Raw genomic sequence first — 20042 nt, 5'->3', positions numbered from 1 at the left:
CTACATTGGTACCATCGAGCAAAAAGTCTTAGTCGACATGAACTTGAAACCGGCCATATACTGCAGGTATGTTGACGACATTTTTACACAGGTACCTGATGTCAGACATCTGCAGGAGCTGAAGGAGGCATTTGAGCAGAGTTCCGTGCTGCGTTTCACTTACGAGACGGAAAAGGATGGGAAGCTGCCTTTTCTAGATGTAACAGTCATGGAAAAGGGCGGAGGTTTCCACACTGCAGTCTACACAAAGGAAACAAACATAGGAATGTGCCTAAATGCCAACAGCGACTGCCCTGACAGGTACAAGAGGAGTGTTGTTAACGCATACGTCGACCGTGCTCTCAGCCACAGCTCAGAATGGAAGCAAGTCGACGAAGAACTCTGTAGGGTAAGGCAGGTCCTAGTCAATAACGGCTTCTCCAATGGTTTCATCGAAGACATCATAAGAAGGAAAGTGAAAAGCCATGCAACCTCCGAAGAGACAACTAACACAACACCTATACCCCCTATTAGACTATTTTACAGGAACTTCTTTTCCACAGCTCATAAAACAGAGGAAAGGGTCCTGAAAGATATTGTTAATAGAAACGTTATCCCTACAGACAAAAATCAGAGGATACAACTGACGATTTACTATAAAACCAGAAAAACGGCCAGCCTACTCATGAGAAACTCTCCAGACACAAAACATAACGCTTTAAAAGAGACTAACGTCGTCTATGCCTTCAAATGCCCACTTGGGGACTGTAAGCTCCAAAAAACCCAGTATATAGGCAAGACAACAACATCTCTTTCTAGGCGTTTAACGATGCATAAACAACAGGGCTCCATTAAGGAACATATAATCTCTTCCCATAACCAAACCATCGCCAGAGAAATCCTAGTAAACAACACAGAAATCATCGATAGATACAGCGATAGCAGGCGGCTTGACGTTTGCGAGGCACTACACATCAAGAAGTCAACACCAGCAATCAACAGCCAATTATTGCACAACTATATTCTACCCACCTCAAGACTCCGCTCCAATATAGAAGCATCAAGAAATATGGACCAATAGGCTTTCTACAAACACTTCTATTCAATACCCATTGTTTCTGTTCTGTCTTGTGTTGATACTTTTAATACCCTATTAATATCCCCTAGTGTTCTGTCTTGTGTTAATGCCACATCACCCTTCCCACCTCACTCAAATGTAATGCCACATCACCCTTCCCACCTCACTCAAATGTAGATATAAAATCAGGGAAACGCAAGTTCTAATCAGTTGTGTATTTGTGAAGTCTTTGAAAATGTAATAAGTTTTACGAAACGCGCCCGTGTCGCGTCAGACTAGAAATAAAAATGAATTTTGGAGAAGTGATTTTTGATTTACCTCCAACAGTGAAGCGTAATGTACGAAAGATTGAGAAAATTCGTGTTAGAATTATTAATCTTACTTTTTCGGTCATATTTAATAATATATATATATATATATATATATATATATATATATATATATATATATATATATATATATATATATATATATATATATATATATATATATATATATATATATATATAGTTGTCGTACCTAGTAGCCTAACCTAACCTATAGAGATAGGTTAGGTTAGGTTAGGTAGGGTTGGTTAGGTTCGGTCATATATCTACGTTAATTTTAACTCCAATTAAAAAAAATTTACCTCATATATAATGAAATGGGTAGCTTTATCATTTCATAAGAAAAAAAATAGAGAAAATATATTAATTCAGGAAAACTTGGCTTATTAGGCAAATCGGGCCTTGCATAGTAGGCTGAGAAGTGCGTTCTGGCTACTAGGTACGACGTATATATATATATATATATATGCGAACAAGCCTGAATGATCCCCAGGACTATATGCAACTGAAAACTCACACACAAGAAGTGAATCGAAACCATACTGCCAGGAGCAACGCAACTGGTATGTACAGGACGCTTTAATCCACTTGACCATCACGACCGGACAAAAGGAGGTGATAGCCGAAGCTTTTTGAACTACCCCCCCCCCCCCCGCCGGCACTCGGATGGTAATCTTGGGCATAACATTTTATAAAATCACCTCATTCTTTGGGGCACACGTGAGGAACACAAATGGAAACAAGCCTGAATGGTCCCCAGGACTATATGCAAGATAAAAATCAGAAAATACAATTGACAATTTACTACAAAAACAAAAAAACGGCCAACCTACTCATGAAAAACTCCCCAGACACCAAACAGAACGCCTTGAAGGAAACCAACATCGTCTATGCCTTCACATGCCCACTTGGGGGACTGCAAGCCCCAAAGAACTCAGTATATAGGCAAGACAACAACGTCACTTTCTAGGTGATTAACAATGCACAAACAGCTGGGCTTCGTCAAGGAACATATAATCTCTTCTCACAACCAGACCATCACCAGAGAAATCTTAACAAGCAACATAGAAATCATAGATAGATAGAGCGATAGCAGAAGACTCGACATCTGCGAGGCACTACACATAAAAAAGTCAACACCAGCAATCAACAGCCAATTAACGCATTACTATATTCTACCCACTTCAAGACCCCGACAGTCTTGATTTGTACATACATGTATATGCATGTAGATAGCTACATACATATACATACATACATACATACATACATACATACATACATACATACATACATACATGCATACATACATACATACATACATACATACATACATACATACATACATACATACATACATACATACATAATACATACATACATAATACATACATACATACATACATACATACATACATACATACATACATACATACATACATACATACATACATACATACATACATACATACATATATTATAAATTCCAAGCACTATGATTGAAACTTGAACTTGCACTCACGGTAAGCAGAGTGCTGTACCACTAGAACACCACATAATGTAATGATCATAATTGTTCACCTGACTCAGCCTCTTACCCGGGTGTATTTGGGTTTCATGGTCATCTGTTTCATGTTCAGGTTTATGCACGGAATAATCTAACAAATGATAAGCCTGAATGGTCCCCCAGGCTGTATTTTATGTATACTTGAAAATTCATAGCCCAAGGCTGAGACTTGCAGTTCCACTTGCTTCGTTATAATTATGGCTTCTCTGTATATCTTTGCTATTTACCATGTTTTCATGCGACAATGATCATTAATTTTCCTTTTCACATCCCTGGTGGTCAGGTATAAAGAAAACGTGATGAGGATGTCAGAAGGGATGAGGGACCGGCCGACGTCGCCCAGGGAGCTGGCAGTGTTCTGGACGGAGTACGTCATCCGCCACCGTGGGGCGCCCCAGCTGAGGTCCCCGGCGGCACAGCTCTCCTGGGTGGAGTTCCTCATGCTCGACGTCCTGTTCCTCCTCCTCCTGGCTCTCTTCCTCCTCCTCTTCATCCTACGTCGCTTCTTCAGGGGCATCGCTGCTAAACTGTTTTGTAGTGACGGTAACAAGAAGAAAAATAGTTACCTACGATGACTACAATGTTTTCTGTTGGGACCTCAGCCAGCATTACTTGTTCTTACTGGCAGAATTGGTAAAGATTTGAAAAATGTCTTTATTTCATATAAAACAGAGAGTTTCAAATATCTTTACATATTAAATAGACAAACACGCATACTCATCTACAAGCAGAGTACACACACATAATTTGTGTAATGGGATGATAGAAGTTGAGAGTAAATCAAAGAAAATACAAGTGAAAGGAAGGAAAATCAAGAGTAAAGATAAAAACCACATGACCTGGAGAATGTGCACTGATAAAAAACTACTACACAGCTACGGTGGGAAATCGAAGAGAGCACCAAGAAACTGGAATGCAGGCAATAATAATATCAATAAGACATAAAAAATAAAATGATAGTGATAAGTGGAGGAGAGAAGGAAATGCAAATGCCAAAGTGAGACAAGTGGAGAGAGAGGGGAAACAACCAGACAATAAAGGCACGGGAAATGTAGAATACTGAAAAGCAAGACACAATCCAATACCTTTGTAGTCGCAGTGAAATGTCTAGAGCGAGAAAAGCAATTAAAGCCGCCGTGTTAGAAGCTTCAAAGACCAAACATGTAGTGATATAAAATGTAAAGGAAATCAGAGATTTATTATTATTCATAACCTACTGGAGCTTGTGAGTGGGCTCTGACTTGAGGGACAAGAAACTAGCTGGACTCAACGGTGGTCCAGAAGGATGGGCACCATTCCCTCCCTCTATCCTTACCCTCTAATCCCGTCCAAGTGCCACATAGTTGTACTGGCTTTGTGGTTTCTCCTGTCAATTACCCTCAGGACAAATGAAAAAATATATCTACAGACAGGCTGAGGTATCACTAACAATCCCGGAGGTTTAGAGCTACTCAACGAGAGAAGCAATATATGACAGTGAAGGGAAGATGACACATAACGTGTCATCAAGACACATTACGTGTCAACAAAACACATCACGTGTCATCAAGACACATAATGTGAGTAGTGAAGTTGAGGACTACGACCGTGCGCACCATCTGGACAGGTGTCTCTATTAGAGCCAGCTGTCCTGATGGGGCAAAGGTATGTAGCCACATAGTGATGTAGGGTGATTTTCCCGGATGTTGGCGCGTGTCGGATGCGTGTGAGCGTCCGGTGTTTGGTTACGTGGTCTGGGATCATGGAGGGTCATGTTGTGTGGGGTAGGAGAGTATGTGGGCAATGTGGGGGGTAAGTGGGAGAGTAATGAATATGAGGAGAAGAATATGTGGATGAGAGTAAATGAATATGTATGGGTGTTTGCCGTAGAGTTAATCCTGTGTGTAGATAATAGTTGATTAATAGATGAGTCTAAGTAAATGCTATGTAGAGGGTGTGTGGAGGTGTGAGGGTCCCAACATAGCCGGATATGTTGGTGGGGTGGGGGAGGGGTGAGAGGAGCTTCCCCTCGGCGTGAGAGGGTTGGAGAGTCATTGTGGTTTGCGGTTTTTTGACAGACATTATTTTCTTCGAGGTATGCAGCTGTGTTTAGTGATGATCCATGAGGGTAATAGTTGGGCCATACACGGGCAGGAAGTGACAGGAGGGTAGAAGAGAGAGAGAGCAGAGTCTCTTAAGATGTAGCAGTTGTCCGAGAAGGTCTGTTTTATGTAACAATGCACGTGTGTATAGGTGAGAGATCAGGACGGATGTGGGCCATTAGCCTTAATCGCTTTTTAAAGTCTGCAGAGTGGTGTGTGTGTGTACTGTCCACCGTTCAGTGGCTAACTGAAGAGTACTTTCGAGTAGCTGGTGGGGTCATATCTTCCCCTCCCACCCCACTTCCCCTCAGCTCCCCTCATCAGGGACAAGTAGCATCTATCATGGGTCTGGAGGACTGCTTTGAGAGAGTTTTGACATAGCCCTCACTAGCCAGAATGTTTGCGTTTTCTCGCAAGTGAAAGAGAGAATATATGCGCCTTTTATAACATTCTTTGCTGAATATTTTAACTTTTTCTCACACAAGCAACCATATTGACGGTGCGCAATGACTGCCATTATTTCCTCCTACACGGGCGGAACCGCCGGGGGTTCCATTACCCACTGTGGTTTCGTTAAGGAAAGGGAGATGTAACTAGTGTCAGCAGGCCGCACCTGTTCCACATACCATCCCTCCTCACACTGGGGGGATACGGTAATGGGTGTACCAACACTCTCTCTCTCTCCTGACACACGGGACATAGCAAAGAGTGTGTCATTGTTCATTCTCAAAGATGAGCCATGACCTCAACATACAATTCCCAAATGTAGGCCTGGGGGTGAGAGCGGCTTCCCTTCTTGCCTTCCCTTCATCACCTAACTGAGGTTAAATGAGACATTACTGACTCCCCATATCCCCGCTCCAACCCAACCCCCCCTCCCACACCCCCTTCCACCCATAACTCTCTCCTGACACACCAGGACATAGCATTGAGTGTGACAATGTTCTTTCTCAAAGGTGAGCCATGAGCGCAACATACAAATTCCAAAATGCAGTCCTGGGAGTTTGACACACATTGATTAACAAGCTATCTGGTTATTTATACAGATTCTCTCTCTCTCTCTCTACATTATATGCGGGGTTACATAGTGTATCAAGAACTGCCTACGTGATGCTAAACAGCCCAATCACACAGGGTGATTAGTCATATGGGTAGTAAAGGCTTGAGAGAGAGAGAGAAGGCAAACATAGCTTGGTTATTGCATCTTGTTTTAAAAAGGGGTAAGAATAAGAAGAGTCATGTTCCATAAAAATACTTTACAGCAACCATTATTTATGTGCAGTAAGAGGGAAACGGGATCCGCACATACAATTTCCAAGCATTACAACGCTATCGAGGTAAACATAACATAAAGACAATAATATAGTAGTATGGTATTAATCAGCTAGTCAAAACTTAACATAACAGATATTATTTCACAGTTTTAACCTTTGCAAGTTTTCCAATGTTTTCTCTTCACTTGTGCTAAGTGAGTCACACAAAATGTGGCATTTCATTATTAGCCAGGCAATACGCTATTAGCTAGATAGTCAAAACATATAACACGCATTATTTCACAGGATTTATTTTTCTAGCAAATATGGTTCCTTTAAGCAGTTCAACACATCAAACACCAGCAGTCCGCGAAATTCCCTTTAGTCAATAATCATCCTTTACAGTATTTCTTGACTAAAATAGCACTCCAATCATAAGTGGACATTTTTATTCTCACTGTCGCACTTATATTCAATAATTTGTTTCGCAGAGTGACAAGTTATGCTTAGTGACGAGATTACACGGTGAACATAGTTTAAGAGAGTTCACACTGTATTAATTACAGTCATGGATATCTTATGTTATGTTTATGAAGATCATTACTTCTTATTTTTACCCATTTCCCCACGCCCTGCTTTTCAGTCTTCTCATATTCTTTTCAAATAAAGTTTGCTTACTGTTTTCCAGTAGATTGGCTTCACATTACATATGTTAATCAACTTTCAAATTCAGTTCAGTTTCTTTTCAATATCACAGCTTTGTTGTTCCCCTGTCAGTATCTAGTTCAAGACCTCGTATTATCAATGTCAGTAATACTACTATCAACCATGTATTGGATGTCTCAGACATTCAGTTAACAACTTAGTAAGTGTTTAATGAACGTGGGAATCACTTCATGTGTGCTCATTTTAGTTTACTTTAAAGTTTTCCATCTTGAATTAATACTACTATCACCAACTATGTATTGGATAGCTCAGACATTCAGTTAACAACTCAGTAAGTGAAAATCACTTCATGTGAGCTCATTTTTAGTTTAGGATAAGGTTTTTCCATCGTAAAATACTATTATCATCAACCATGTATTGGGTGGCTCAACCATCCAGTTTGCAACTCAGTAACTGTTTACTGAACATAAATATCCCTCCTTGTGACCTCATTTTTTAGTTTAAAGTTTCTCCATCGTAAAAAAATAAAATATCACTATCACAAACCTTGTATTGGCCGGCTCCGGCATTCAGTTTACAACTCGGTAAGTGTTTACTGAACGTCAAAATCTTTTCCTGTGTGCCCATTTTTAGTTGAACCCGTCTCCACTCCAAACCGGACCTGCGGTCCGAGTCGGGACCCTAAGTCCTGACAGGTTATTGGCTTGGCTTGGCTTGTTATTACTCGGCTTGGCTCCCTCGCCTTTACTTAACGCCTCTACGTATGGTGACAACTGAGTGCCCGGCGTCTCCGTGCGCATCTGTCTGTCTAAGGCTGTGGCGGCCTGTTGGACTAGTTCCTTATAACTCACCAACGCTCCCTCTGCAACTTAAAATGGCCCCATAGCAGAAGGTAACGTTTTGCAGAACAATTGCTCGGCGAAGCGCTCTGCCTGACTCGAATTTAACTCCAGTTCCGTAGTGAGATCGTCAACTCTACTCTTTAATAACGTCCCGAAATCTTTGATAGTGCTGCGGTCATCCTTCTTAAGTGACTGCAGGTAATTATGAGCCTCATCTTCTGACACCTTTTCTTTAAATCTGTCCCTAATTGCTTGGACAAACTGAGGCCAAGCCAAGGTGCTGAAACTCTGTCACTCTCGCCAGTGGACCGGCTATGTCCACGCAAGCCCCCATAGCAAAAGTAATTTTCAAACTATCCTCTGGGACAGCCTCCAGCATCGTACTAATCTGACAAAGCCAATCTTCCACCTGGCGGTTGCGTTCCACTTATTAAGCGGCAACTCCGTACCTCTGAGTGTCGGCAGAGTCAACTTGGGAATCAGACTCATAATTCCCGGTTTGTGTGATGCTGGGCTACTGGAAGTGGTTGGGCCCTGGGGCTGGGGTATGGATTGAGGTTGGGGATGAGGTATGGTGTGGGTGGCCTAGGGTTGGGGTATGGATTGAGGTTGGGGTTGGGGTTGAGGAATGGTGCGGGTGGCCTGGGGTTGGGAAAAAGGTAGCGGTATGGCTTGGGTGGTCTCGGGTTGGGGTATGGATTGAGGTTGGGATTGGGGCTGGGGTTGAGGAGGAGGTACGACAGCTGAAACAACATCAGGAAGAAACAAAGGAGGAGACGAGTCAGTCAGGTGCACTCACAAAGAGAGGTTGTGTTAGCTGGAGCTCCGATTGCAGTAACATTATTATAGCAATAAAGGAAGGATTAGTGAAGGAATTGATGAATCTAGTTGGAACTCTGAGAGCAGAGATGAATTCCCTATGAGAGGAGGTACGACAGCTGAAACATCGAGAAGAAACGAAGGAGACCAATATTAACAAGACCTCGTCGTCGAAAGTCGTTAAGGACAGGGGTTATAAGCAGACCTTGACAAGGCCGCCTACAGACGCCCTAAGGACATTATATTCATTTGTCGTGTTGGAAGACGAGTGCTGTGGTGAGGCTGCAGTTCACTCGAAAGGGAAATCAACGAAGCGCAGGCCCCTCAAAGTGCTCAGAAAATTAAGGAAGTACCTATACGAATTTTGGTTATGGGAGATTCCCAGGTGAGGTATTTAGACAGGACGTTTTGTGCCTGAGACAGGGAGAACAGGTTAAGGGTCTGCTATCCGGGAACTGGAATTGGAGATATTGTTGACAACACGAAAGATGTTATGACGGGAAATGGGAACAAACCCATTATTTGAATTAGTGCAGGGGTAATGATGTTGGACGAGTTAGGAGTGAGGAATTGATAAAGAAATTTAACAAAGCCATAGAATTAGTTAGGAGCAAGGGATGAATCCCAATCATATGTGGCATTCTTATAAGAAAGAGCGTTGGGAATGAATGGTTGTCGAGGGAACTAGGTGTCAATTGCCGGCTGGAAAGATATTGCAAGTCAAATGCAATATCTTTCATAGACAACTGGGAACACTTCTATGGAAGAAATTAAATGTGTGCTCGTGATGGGGTGCATCTATCGAGGTCTGAGGTTGTTACTGTTGCGAACTCGTTGGAACCAGTGGTTAGAGACATTTGTTTGGGTTTAAACTGTTAGTAGATAGTGGTATGGGAATTGATTTGGAGGAAGGAGGTAATAAAAGTATGTGTTTGTGGGAGAAAAGAATTGGCAAAATGATCAGGGAAAGAGAAGGGCCTCAAAATAACAATTCAAGTCACTTAGGGTATATTACACTAACAGTAGAAGTCTAAGAAACAAAATAAATTAGTTAAATGCTCTTATTTGTACAGACGAAATAGATATTATTGCACTTACCGAAACGTGGATGAATGTAGAAAATAGAGAGCTATTAGTTGAATATCAAATAAATGGATTTAAACTATTTCATACAGATAGATATATTAGACGAGGAGGGGGAGTAGCCATATATGTTAGGGACAATTTGAAATGCAGTCTCAAAGAGGGAATCAAAACTGAGCCACACACAGAAACTATTTGGATAGAATTAAATGAAAAAGCAAATATTATAATAGAGTTATATATAGGCCACCAAATTTAGACAGAATGGAAGCAAAGCATCTAAGGGATGAAATATCTAGAGCATCTAGATCTAACAGTATTTATGTCATGGGTGACTTTAATTTTAGTGGAATAAACTGGGTGAACAAAACGGGAAATAATGAAGCAGAAGACTTTCTAGAATTAATTGACGATTGCTTTCTTACGCAACATATTTAGGAACCAACGCGGGGAAATAATATTTTAGATTTAGTGTTAACTAACAGGGAAACACAAATTATGGATATGGAAATAGGGAGTGACCTAGGGAACAGTGATCATAAAGAAATCAGATCTAGCATAGAATGGAATAGATCTGTAGGAGAAAATTCCGTTAAAGTGCCAGATTTTCGAAAAGCTGATTTCCATAACCAAAGAAATTTTTTTGGTAAAATAGATTGGAATGTCTTGGGGTTGGGGTGTAGGGTGTGGGCTAGACGTGAACCCAGCAACAGGTGACGTAAAAGGGGATTTCGATGTGGATTCAAAATATAACCTATTTAAAAATATTCTAAGCAAAGCCCAGGAACGTAGTATCATATAAATTGAATAGATCGAATATTAATGATCCAAAGTGCATAAGAAATGATCTGAAGAACCTTATAGGTGAAAAGAGAGCGTGGTACAAAAGGATTAAGAATGGGGAAGTTAGTTTAGAACAGGAATTCGTACAACTTGTTAGAAATATTAAAAAAGAGATAAGGAAAGCAAAAAGAAACTACGAAGTTTGCATAGCAGGGCAAGCGAAGACAAATCCTAAAGTTTTTTTTCAGTTATATCGAACTAAGACTAGGGAAAGGATAGGTCCATTAAAAACTGAGACAGGTCAAATAACGGATAATGACAAGGAGAAGAGTAGTATTTTTGATATTTTATATCTGTATTTACTAAAGAGGAACTTAACAATATGCCTTCAGCCGAACTAGTATATGTAGGTTGGGACGAGGACAGGTTGAATAGTTTAGCACTTACCAGGGAGGATGTAATTAAACAAATAGTAAAACTCAAACCAAACAAATCCCCAGGGCCGGATGAAGTGTTTGCCAGGGTGCTTAAAGAATGCAATGAGGAGCTTTCCAAGCCACAGTCTACCATATTTAATAAATCAATAAAGTTAGGCAGAGTGCCAGAGTCATGGAAGGTAGCTAATGTGGTACCAATTTTTAAGAAAAGAGATAGATCACTTGCGTCAAACTATCGGCCAATTAGCCTAACGTCTATTGTGGGAAAGTTACTTGAATCGATAATTGCAAATACAATTGGTCTTCATCTTGAAAAACATAAATTAATAAATGAGTCGCAACATGGTTTTACAAATGGCCGTTCATGTTTAACAAATTTGCTATCTTCTTATTCCAGCATAGTTGAGGCCGTTGACAGTGGTAAGGATTGTGATGTTGTGTACCTTGACTTTAGCAAAGCTTTTGATACAGTGCCACATGAAAGACTGATTAAAAAAATAGAGGCTCATGGTATTGGAGGTGCTATATTAAGTTGGATTAGAGCATGGCTATTCCAAAGGAAACAGAGAGTTAGTATAAATGGGGTTAAGTCAGAGTGGGATAATGTTGTTAGTGGAGTACCTCAGGACTCTGTCCTGGGACCTCTGTTGTTTATAATATATATAAATGATTTAGATTCAGATTTGAGTAGCAACATCTGCAAATTTGCAGATGATACAAAAATCGGTAGGGAAATTAACACGGAAGAAGACTCACTATCACTTCAAGTTGATCTAAATAGGGTTTTGAAATGGTCAAAAGTTTGGCAGATGCAGTTTAATGCTGATAAATCTAAAGTTCTGAGGCTAGGTAATGAGTTACAAGATACGAGCTTGATGGTGTTGAGATTGCGAAGTTTCAAGAAATAGTAAGTACATGGACGGATAATCTGGTCAAGATTCTAGAAAAAGTGGACTTAAAACGGAGCATTAGAAACAAAGGAGAAGATGGACCATATCAACAATTTCGGCAGCCTCCTCCATGAGAAAAATCGAGTCAAAAGATAATCATTGAAGGATTACCAGTTAAAAAATCCGCATATGACTCGCAGTGGCTGACAGCAGTCATAGAATAACAAATGGAAAGTATCTCAAGACCGACAACGACTCACATCTTCACAGATAGTAGCACTGTGCACCAACAACCATGAAGCTTTTTGAATCATGAACAGTAGGTACTCAACATTGCAAACAGAGCTATATACCCTTCAAGAAGTCATAAATTATGCAACTGAGAACAATTTACAAGTCATCATTCATCCCGATTCGAAATCTTCGCTTTAAGCATTGTTATCCAGCCAGCACAGGAATACCCTAGGAATGCGCCTGAGGTCGGACATTCCATCCTCAGTCCGACTTTTAGGGTACTACGTGCGGGTGTACTATGCCCAGCAACCCCGTATCTGTTTTCAGTGTGGCCTGTTGGGGCATCAGGCTGCCGGGTGCACTGCAGCTTCGGTTGCTCCCGTCAACTTGTTCTGGGAAGAGGATTTCCCGCAGCTCACTCTGGAGGAAGACTCCAGGGATGAGGCGGTGAGTGTCCCGTTAGCTGCTGCGGCTCCCACTGCGTCGCCCGATATTCCTCCGGTTGTTGCAGACCCTCCTCCGGGTATTGCAGTGCCGTGAGATGGTCTACCTGCTCCTGTCACTGTCCCCGCTGCTCCCGTGGGCCTTCCTGGTGCTCACTGTGAGGCGTCGCCGTCTTCTCCCTCGTCTTTAGCTGCTGCGCCTGGCCCTGTGTCCTCGCCTCGGGTCCCGGCTGTGCTGGGTGCTGGGGTGGCTGCAGAGCCTCCTGCTGTGTGTGGCCCGGTTCCCCATGTGGTAGACGCTGCTGCTGTACTGCGGGTGTCGGTTCGTCCGGCTAGTGGTGCCTGTGTTTCTAGGTCCGCTTCCGGCTCCGACGATATCCGGCCGGAGCCCAAACGTTCCAGGCGTTTGTCTTCTGCCTGGGCCGATGTTGGGGACTTCAGTGACTGTGGGCCTTCGGGTGTTGACGTGGATCCGGATGTATCGATGTCTACGGAGTTCGTGGTGGCGGAGGTACATGTGCCTGCTGGTGCTGGAGCCCATGTCTCGGACATGCCTTCTGTTCCTTCTCCACCAGAAGGAACAGAGCAGCAGAGGGTGGTGGCTTCTGCTGCCAGGGATGGTATGGATGATGGTGCTGGGCGTGGCCTGGTGGTGACCTTACGGAAGGATGCGTGCTGTTCGGGTCCCCTGCCGTTGTCTGGTGGTGTGCCCGTGGGTGCCCCTGTGGTGGTGCCCTCTGTCAAGTTCACTCCTGTGAGGATGCACGTTGGGGGCCCTGGGGGTCGTGTTGCTGGCGTCTATGATGCCGCTGGGTCACTGGACAGCGATTGCCGAGTTAATGCTGTTTGACGAACCGGAGAACTTTCATGGTGAGCAGGTTCCCTGTGTGTGGAGACGCATGGCGGTTACTCGCCTTGTCAGAAATACCACCTGGGTACCCTGTTTGTGGGTGTTTGTTGCTAGGGTTCCGGATGTTATGGCTTCCCCGGTGGATGGCCAAGACCCTTGGCGGTGGTTGCTCTGGGAAGTGTTCCATGTGTGGTTCCTGCGGGTCATGTACCCGGGCAAGTATGTCCGCTGATTTCCTGTTTATTGGCTTTATGTAGTGTTGTGTGCCCCTCTGGCTGTTTGTTTCCCCTATTGTGTTATGTGCTCGTGCCTCTCCCTTTATCTGTTGCGAGGCCGGTGGTTTGGTGTGCATGTTTTTGTTTTGTGTTGTTACTATGCCCTGTGTGTTATATTTCTGCCTTTCATGTTGTATTGTTAGGATTTTCTTGTGTTATATTTCATGTTGTACTTCATGATGTGCTTTGTTGTCGGTCCTTCCGGCCAGTGCTTCTGTTTGATTTGTTTCATGTGTTACTATGTTTTGTTTGCTTTTCATTATTTGCTTGAAATGATTGCTTGTTTACAGTGTTTTCTATTTTGTGTTATGATCTTGTCTTGATGTATACTGTGTTATGTTGTTTTATTGTATTTATTGTATTTAACTTGCATGCTTACATGTAAAAATAAAAAACAAAAAAATTACTGGAATCTGAAATAACAGAAGCTTTGCGCATCAAACTCAACATTCAACCAACAAGAGCAGCTGCATTATATGCAAATTCCACAGCTAATACAATGGTTAAAAAACCACTGGACGAATGGGATACACAAGGTAACACTGTGCATCTGTTAATAAAATAAAAGACTAAAACCAGTACGAAGAGAAGGAAACGAAGGAAGGAAGGAAATCAATCTTCTGCAATGTAATGTTTTTAATGTGGAAGTCGTGGCATGGGTTTTTATGGCCATAACAACCCACAGCTAGTATGGCGACGAGTCGCACTGCATGGGATGAATACAGGACATAGTGAACATAATTGTAATTATTAAGAACGCAATTGAAGCGCAAGAATGTAGTATACCATACGAATTGAAAAGATCGAATACTAATGACCCGAAATTTCCTTTCTGTTTCCTTTGGTATAGCCATAACCTAATCCAGCTTAATATAGCACCCCCAATACCATAAGCCTCTATTTTTTTAATCAGTCTTTCATGTGGCACTGTATCACAAGCTTTGCTAAAGTCAAGGTACACAACATCACAATCCTTACCACTATCAACTGCCCCAACTATGCTGGAATAAAAAGATAGCAAATTTGTTAAACATGAATGGCCATTTGTAAAACTATGTTGTGACTCGTTTATTAATTTATGTTTTTCAAGATGAAGACGAATTGTATATGCAATTATCGACTCAAGTAACTTTCCCACAATAGACGTTAGGCTAATTGGCCGATAGTTTGCCGCAAGTGATCTATCTCCTTTCTTAAAAATTGGTACCACATTAGCTACCTTCTATGACTCTGGCACTCTGCCTGACTATTGATTTATTAAATATTGTAGACAGTGGCTCGGAAAGCTCCTCTTTGCATTTTTTAAGCACCCTGGCAAATACTTCATCCGCCCTGGGGATTTGTTTGGTTTTAGTTTTACTATTTGTTTAATTACATCCTCCCTGGTAACTGCTAAACTAGTCAACCTGTCCTCGTCCCCACCAATATAGACTTGGTTGTATGAAGGAACGATGTTAAGTTCTTCTTTAGTAAACACAGATAAAATATTTATTTAACTACTATTTATTTTTTAAATACTTCTAACCAGTTGAACAAAATCTTGTTCCAGATTTACTTCCCAATACTTAATCCTTTTGTATCAAGCTTTCTATTCACTTATAAAGCTCTTCAGATCCATTGTTATCCATTTTGGATCACTATTATTCTATCAAATCAATTTGTATCGTATACTACGTTCTATACTACTGTGCTTAGCTTAGAATATTCTTAAATAATCTATATTTTGCATTCACATCGCAATCACTTGTTATGCCACGCATCAATAGGTTCACGTCTTGCTCCAAGACTGGCACACCAACCATGCCCAGGACTTTCCAATCTATTACACCAATACAAATTCTTTAGTCCATTAAAATCAGCTTTTTCGGAATCTGACACTAATAATTGTTAGTCTCCTAAAACCTCTCTTTTTCTTAACTTATATTCAATAAATCCAACTTAAACACATTTGGGTTACCAGATAATAAAAATATATGATTACATATTTCCAGATAATAAAATATTATATTACCTGATAATAAAAATATATGATTACATATTATTAAAGGAAAATATCTGATTACATATTACCATATAATAAAAATATATTACATATAACCAGACAATAAAAATATGTGATTACATATAACCAGCTAATAAAAATATATGATTACATATTACAGTTTCGGGAGGGGGTTGGGGATTTAAACCTCAAAAGAGATCTCTGGTCGTTGCACCAGACTGTTACTTGCGTACAGGCAGAATCTATCTAACAACTGAATAAACAAGCTTACCACTCTATGACGTAGGGCACTCACTCCCTGGCCCTCAACATGGCGCTCACACAGGCCGCCCACAAAAAATCGATATACAACTGCTTCACAAGGCTTTTTCTTGTCCTGACTTGAGTACAAATGTCGCAAAATAGGCTCAACAACAGAAATGCCTACTCACTTCCTTTCTCTTGGAGGATCACACAATTAGAGTTCCACAAAGGTGTCTCAAGTAAGGTCACGATGTCTGGCTAGCGTCACGTCACCAAAGTATCGACATCTCATTTCATGGCACTTATTACCAGACGATCTGCTCGTATTTTTAAATTACTGACGATTATTCAGTTATTTAATACATACATCTTTCCTCTGACCTCTCACATCAGGCCAGGAAAGAAGAATAACTCTCTCTGGGGTAGACTCCTTCCAGATAATAAATAACACCAGATAATAAAATATTACATTTTTCCAGATAATTAAATATTATATATTTAAAGATAATAAAATATTACATATTACCAGATAATTCAATATTACATATTACTAGATAATTCAATATTACATATTACTAGATAATTCAATATTACATATTATTAGTTAATAAAAATATGATTGCATATTACCAGGTAATAAAATTATATGTTTACATATTACCAGATAATAATATATTACATATTAACATACTACTAATACCAGTTAATATTACATACCATTAATAAAATAAATAATACTAGATAAAAAATAATACATATTACTAGATAAAAAATAATACATATTACTAGATAAAATATAATACATATTACTAGATAAAAAATAATAATTATTACCATATAATAAAAATATCTTATTTCATATTAACTTATAATAAAAATATATCATATCTTATTAAATATATGTATATGATATATAATAAAAATATATATATAATATAATATATATATATAATATAAACATATATATAATAAAAATATATGATTTTTCTAATAGGATTTTCTGATATAATAATATCAGAAAATATAATAATATCAGAAAATATGATATGGCAGGTTTTTATTTAGAAAAGGAAAACTAAAATAATGGCCACATGCTTTTATTAAAACTTTACATTATTATATCATGCACTTTCCCATGTCTCTATCTGACTGTTCTAGAGAAATTGAGTTGAAAATTATTATTTCCAAAAACTACAAGAGATACTAATCAATTCCACATGATTAAATACAGCTGGCCTCATCTTTGCACATGTTCGGATAAAAAAAAATTTGGTGTTTTTTTTTTATATTTATTTATTACAGTTACAGTAGTTCCATGTAGGGTAGAGCGAGGCCAGGGGTAGTAAGATTGGAGTATAGTGTGATGTGACACTTGTAATATCACGCTAGAGCCATTAAATAATGTCACACTCATCTATCAATGAGATGATATTGCTAGTGTCACAATCATCTATCACTGTTCTCAACAATCCCAATAAATTTAGAGGACAACAGACCAAGTAGTGAAAATTAACCACCTATGGACTGATAATGCAAATATTTTCTATTCCCATGATTTCTTTGTTATAACTGTTCTAGGTTTATGTTGGGCTTCATGGTGGTTAGCCAGCTCTGGCGGGCAGGTCGACACTGGTGATGAAAGAATTAGCTGTTTCAATTCATAGAACAAGTGGGAGTCATCTTTGGTTAAGAAAGAGATGGCCTTTCCATGCTTTCCGGCACGACCAGTACGACCAATTCTGTGGGTGTATTCCTCAATGTTCTTTGCCATATCATAATTGATGACAAGAGATACATCCTTAATATCAATACCACGACCAGCAACATCTGTAGCCACGAGGATATCCTTTTCTCCAGACTTGAAACTAGCGAGAGCATGTTCACGCTGTTCTTGACTTTTACCACCGTGGAGAGTTGTGGCATTGTGGCCTAGATTTTCCAGACCACGGGCTAACAAATCTGCACCCTTCTTCTGATTGACAAAAATGAGTACCGGAGGAGTAATGCCCCGCTTCAAAATATCTAGTAACTTCTTACGCTTCTCTTGTTCACTAACCAGGAACACAGCCTGTTCAACACGTTCCACAGGTTTGCCTATAGAACCAATGTACACATAGGCAGGTCGTCGAAGATACTGCCTTGCCATTCTTTCTACAGCAGTTGGCATAGTAGCTGTAAACATGACTGTTTGCCTATACTTATGTGTAGAGAGAAAATTTTGCAGCAACTTGTCCTCATCTTCAGCATCCTCATTGTCTGGCTTTTCATTTGTCACTGGCATAAACTTAAGAATTTTTTGAACATCTGGCTCAAAACCCATATCAATCATTTTATCAGCCTCATCAAAGACAACATAGGTACACTGATTCAATACAAGGTATCGGTTTTCAAGCACATCTACTAGACGGCCAGGAGTGGCAATAACAATTTCACAGCCCATTCGTAACTTCATACCTTGTTCTTCACGTGACAAGCCGCCAATAACTGCCACTGTGCGGATGCCAAGAGGACCTCCGAACTTTGCCGCTTCTTCTTCGATCTGTTGTGCCAGTTCACGTGTTGGAGCCATGACTAATGCGTATGGCCCCTGGTCTGCATCCTCTAACCTAACAATTTTTGGAAGAGACTGAATCCATTCCAGAAGAGGAATAAGATATGCTAAAGTCTTACCAGAACCAGTCTCTGCAACACCAATAATGTCTCGATTTTGTAAGCCAATTGGGATGGCCTGTCTCTGAATTGGTGTCGGGTCCGGAAATCCAACACTAGCAATAATGTCCAAAATATCTTTCGTTATTTTAGATTCTGCCCATTTACGAATGGGATTGGGGATGCGACCTCCTTTGATTGCAATATTGTAATCTTCTCTGAAAATCCGCCAATCACGTTCTGTCATCTCCACTACATTCTTTTCACTCCAGTGTCGATCATCCCACTTTTTCTTATCCTCTTTCTTCTGTTCTTTCTTTATGCGAACCAACTCTTGATCTTTGCCAACCTGAGTACGACGAGGTTCTATATAGTTTCCATAAAACTTTGATTGAACTTTCTTTTGCTCATTTAAGTCTATCCCACCAAAATGCCCACGACCAAAAAAATGAACAGGATGCTTTTTGATGTATAGCTCATTGTAGTCCACTGATGAGTCCTCACTGGCTTCCCAGTCAAACAAGAACTTGCGGTCATTCAACCTGCGAATCTTTTTCTTATCTTTCACAATACCAAGGTATCTTTCATTAACAACATCTCGCTCAAGCTGCTTTTTCCTTTCCAACTCAGCATCCTCCTTATTCTCTCTTGGCTCTCTGTCCCTGCGGTGTCTGTTACGCTCCCGAGGATCGTCCTGCCTCAAGGCCAGCTCCAGTTCCCGCCGACCATCCTGGTACATGACTTCCCGAGCCTTCCTCTCCTCATCTTGCTTCCTGTGCATGTCATCGATCTCTGCTTGTCTGCGCCTGAGTGCCTCTGCTTGCCTCTCTGCCTTGGTGAAGAATTTGGGATGGCTAAGAGCTTCCTCCTCTGCCCTTTTTCTTGCTACAATTTCTTCTAAAGACAAAGGCTCTTTCTTCAACTTCTTTTCCATCTCTTGTTTTTCTGTCGCCTCTCCCTTTAAAAGGTCTTCCTTAGGTGATCGCATTCTTTTGTTCAACGGTTCTCTTTCCTGGTCGCGCTCTGCCACGGGCCTTCTTCCCCTCTCTACTGCGTTCTCTGTCATAGTCTGACTCTTGTTGTCTCTCTCGTTTTCCCGCTCTTTGTAGTGATCACGCTCCTTTTCTCGTTCTCTCTCCCACTTATCACGTTCCCCCTCTCTCCTTTTTCGTTTGTTTTCTTTCTGTTCTCGCCGGTGCGACCTTAATCCCGTATCTTCGTCCATTGTGAATTAATGCCTACTGCGCTATCCTCAGACCATGAAATGTATATTGGTCCAAGTACATACAATCCTCCTCTGGCCAACCTGTGTACTGTTGGGGTAAATTAAGGCGATCGCAGACGTCAAACTATCCAATAGTGAAAGATTCACTGATAAAATTTTGTTAGCACTTAATGTTTCGTAGCACAAGTTTAATCACTACTGACAATTTACGATTGATTGATAAAGATTAAGCCACCCAAGAGGAGGCAAGGGCATGAATAGCCCGTATGACAATTTACGCATGAAACTGTGATTTATATACCCTGTTAGAGAAGAGG

General features: G+C 40.6%; 1 protein-coding gene and 1 pseudogene across 2 annotated transcripts in view; one reads left to right on the top strand and one right to left on the bottom strand.

Annotated features, from left to right (window-relative positions):
- Positions 1 to 4143, top strand: part of LOC123762357 (UDP-glycosyltransferase UGT5-like) — a 61321-nt gene extending 57178 nt beyond the window's left edge. For both annotated transcript variants that reach the window (XM_069323728.1, XM_069323737.1), the window contains exon 8: positions 3234 to 4143. In XM_069323728.1, coding sequence (XP_069179829.1) covers positions 3234 to 3525 — 292 coding nt within the window. In that variant the 3' untranslated portion in view covers positions 3526 to 4143. The remainder of the gene's footprint in view (positions 1 to 3233) is intronic.
- A 13251-nt stretch (positions 4144 to 17394) lies between these two features.
- On the bottom strand, positions 17395 to 19725 carry LOC123762445 (probable ATP-dependent RNA helicase DDX23 pseudogene; annotated as a pseudogene).
- Between the last annotated feature and the right edge of the window lie 317 nt (positions 19726 to 20042).

The sequence above is a fragment of the Procambarus clarkii genome, chromosome 2, assembly GCF_040958095.1.
Source record: "Procambarus clarkii isolate CNS0578487 chromosome 2, FALCON_Pclarkii_2.0, whole genome shotgun sequence".
Lineage (NCBI taxonomy): Eukaryota > Metazoa > Arthropoda > Malacostraca > Decapoda > Cambaridae > Procambarus > Procambarus clarkii.
This window is presented reverse-complemented; position numbering and strand designations above follow the sequence as displayed.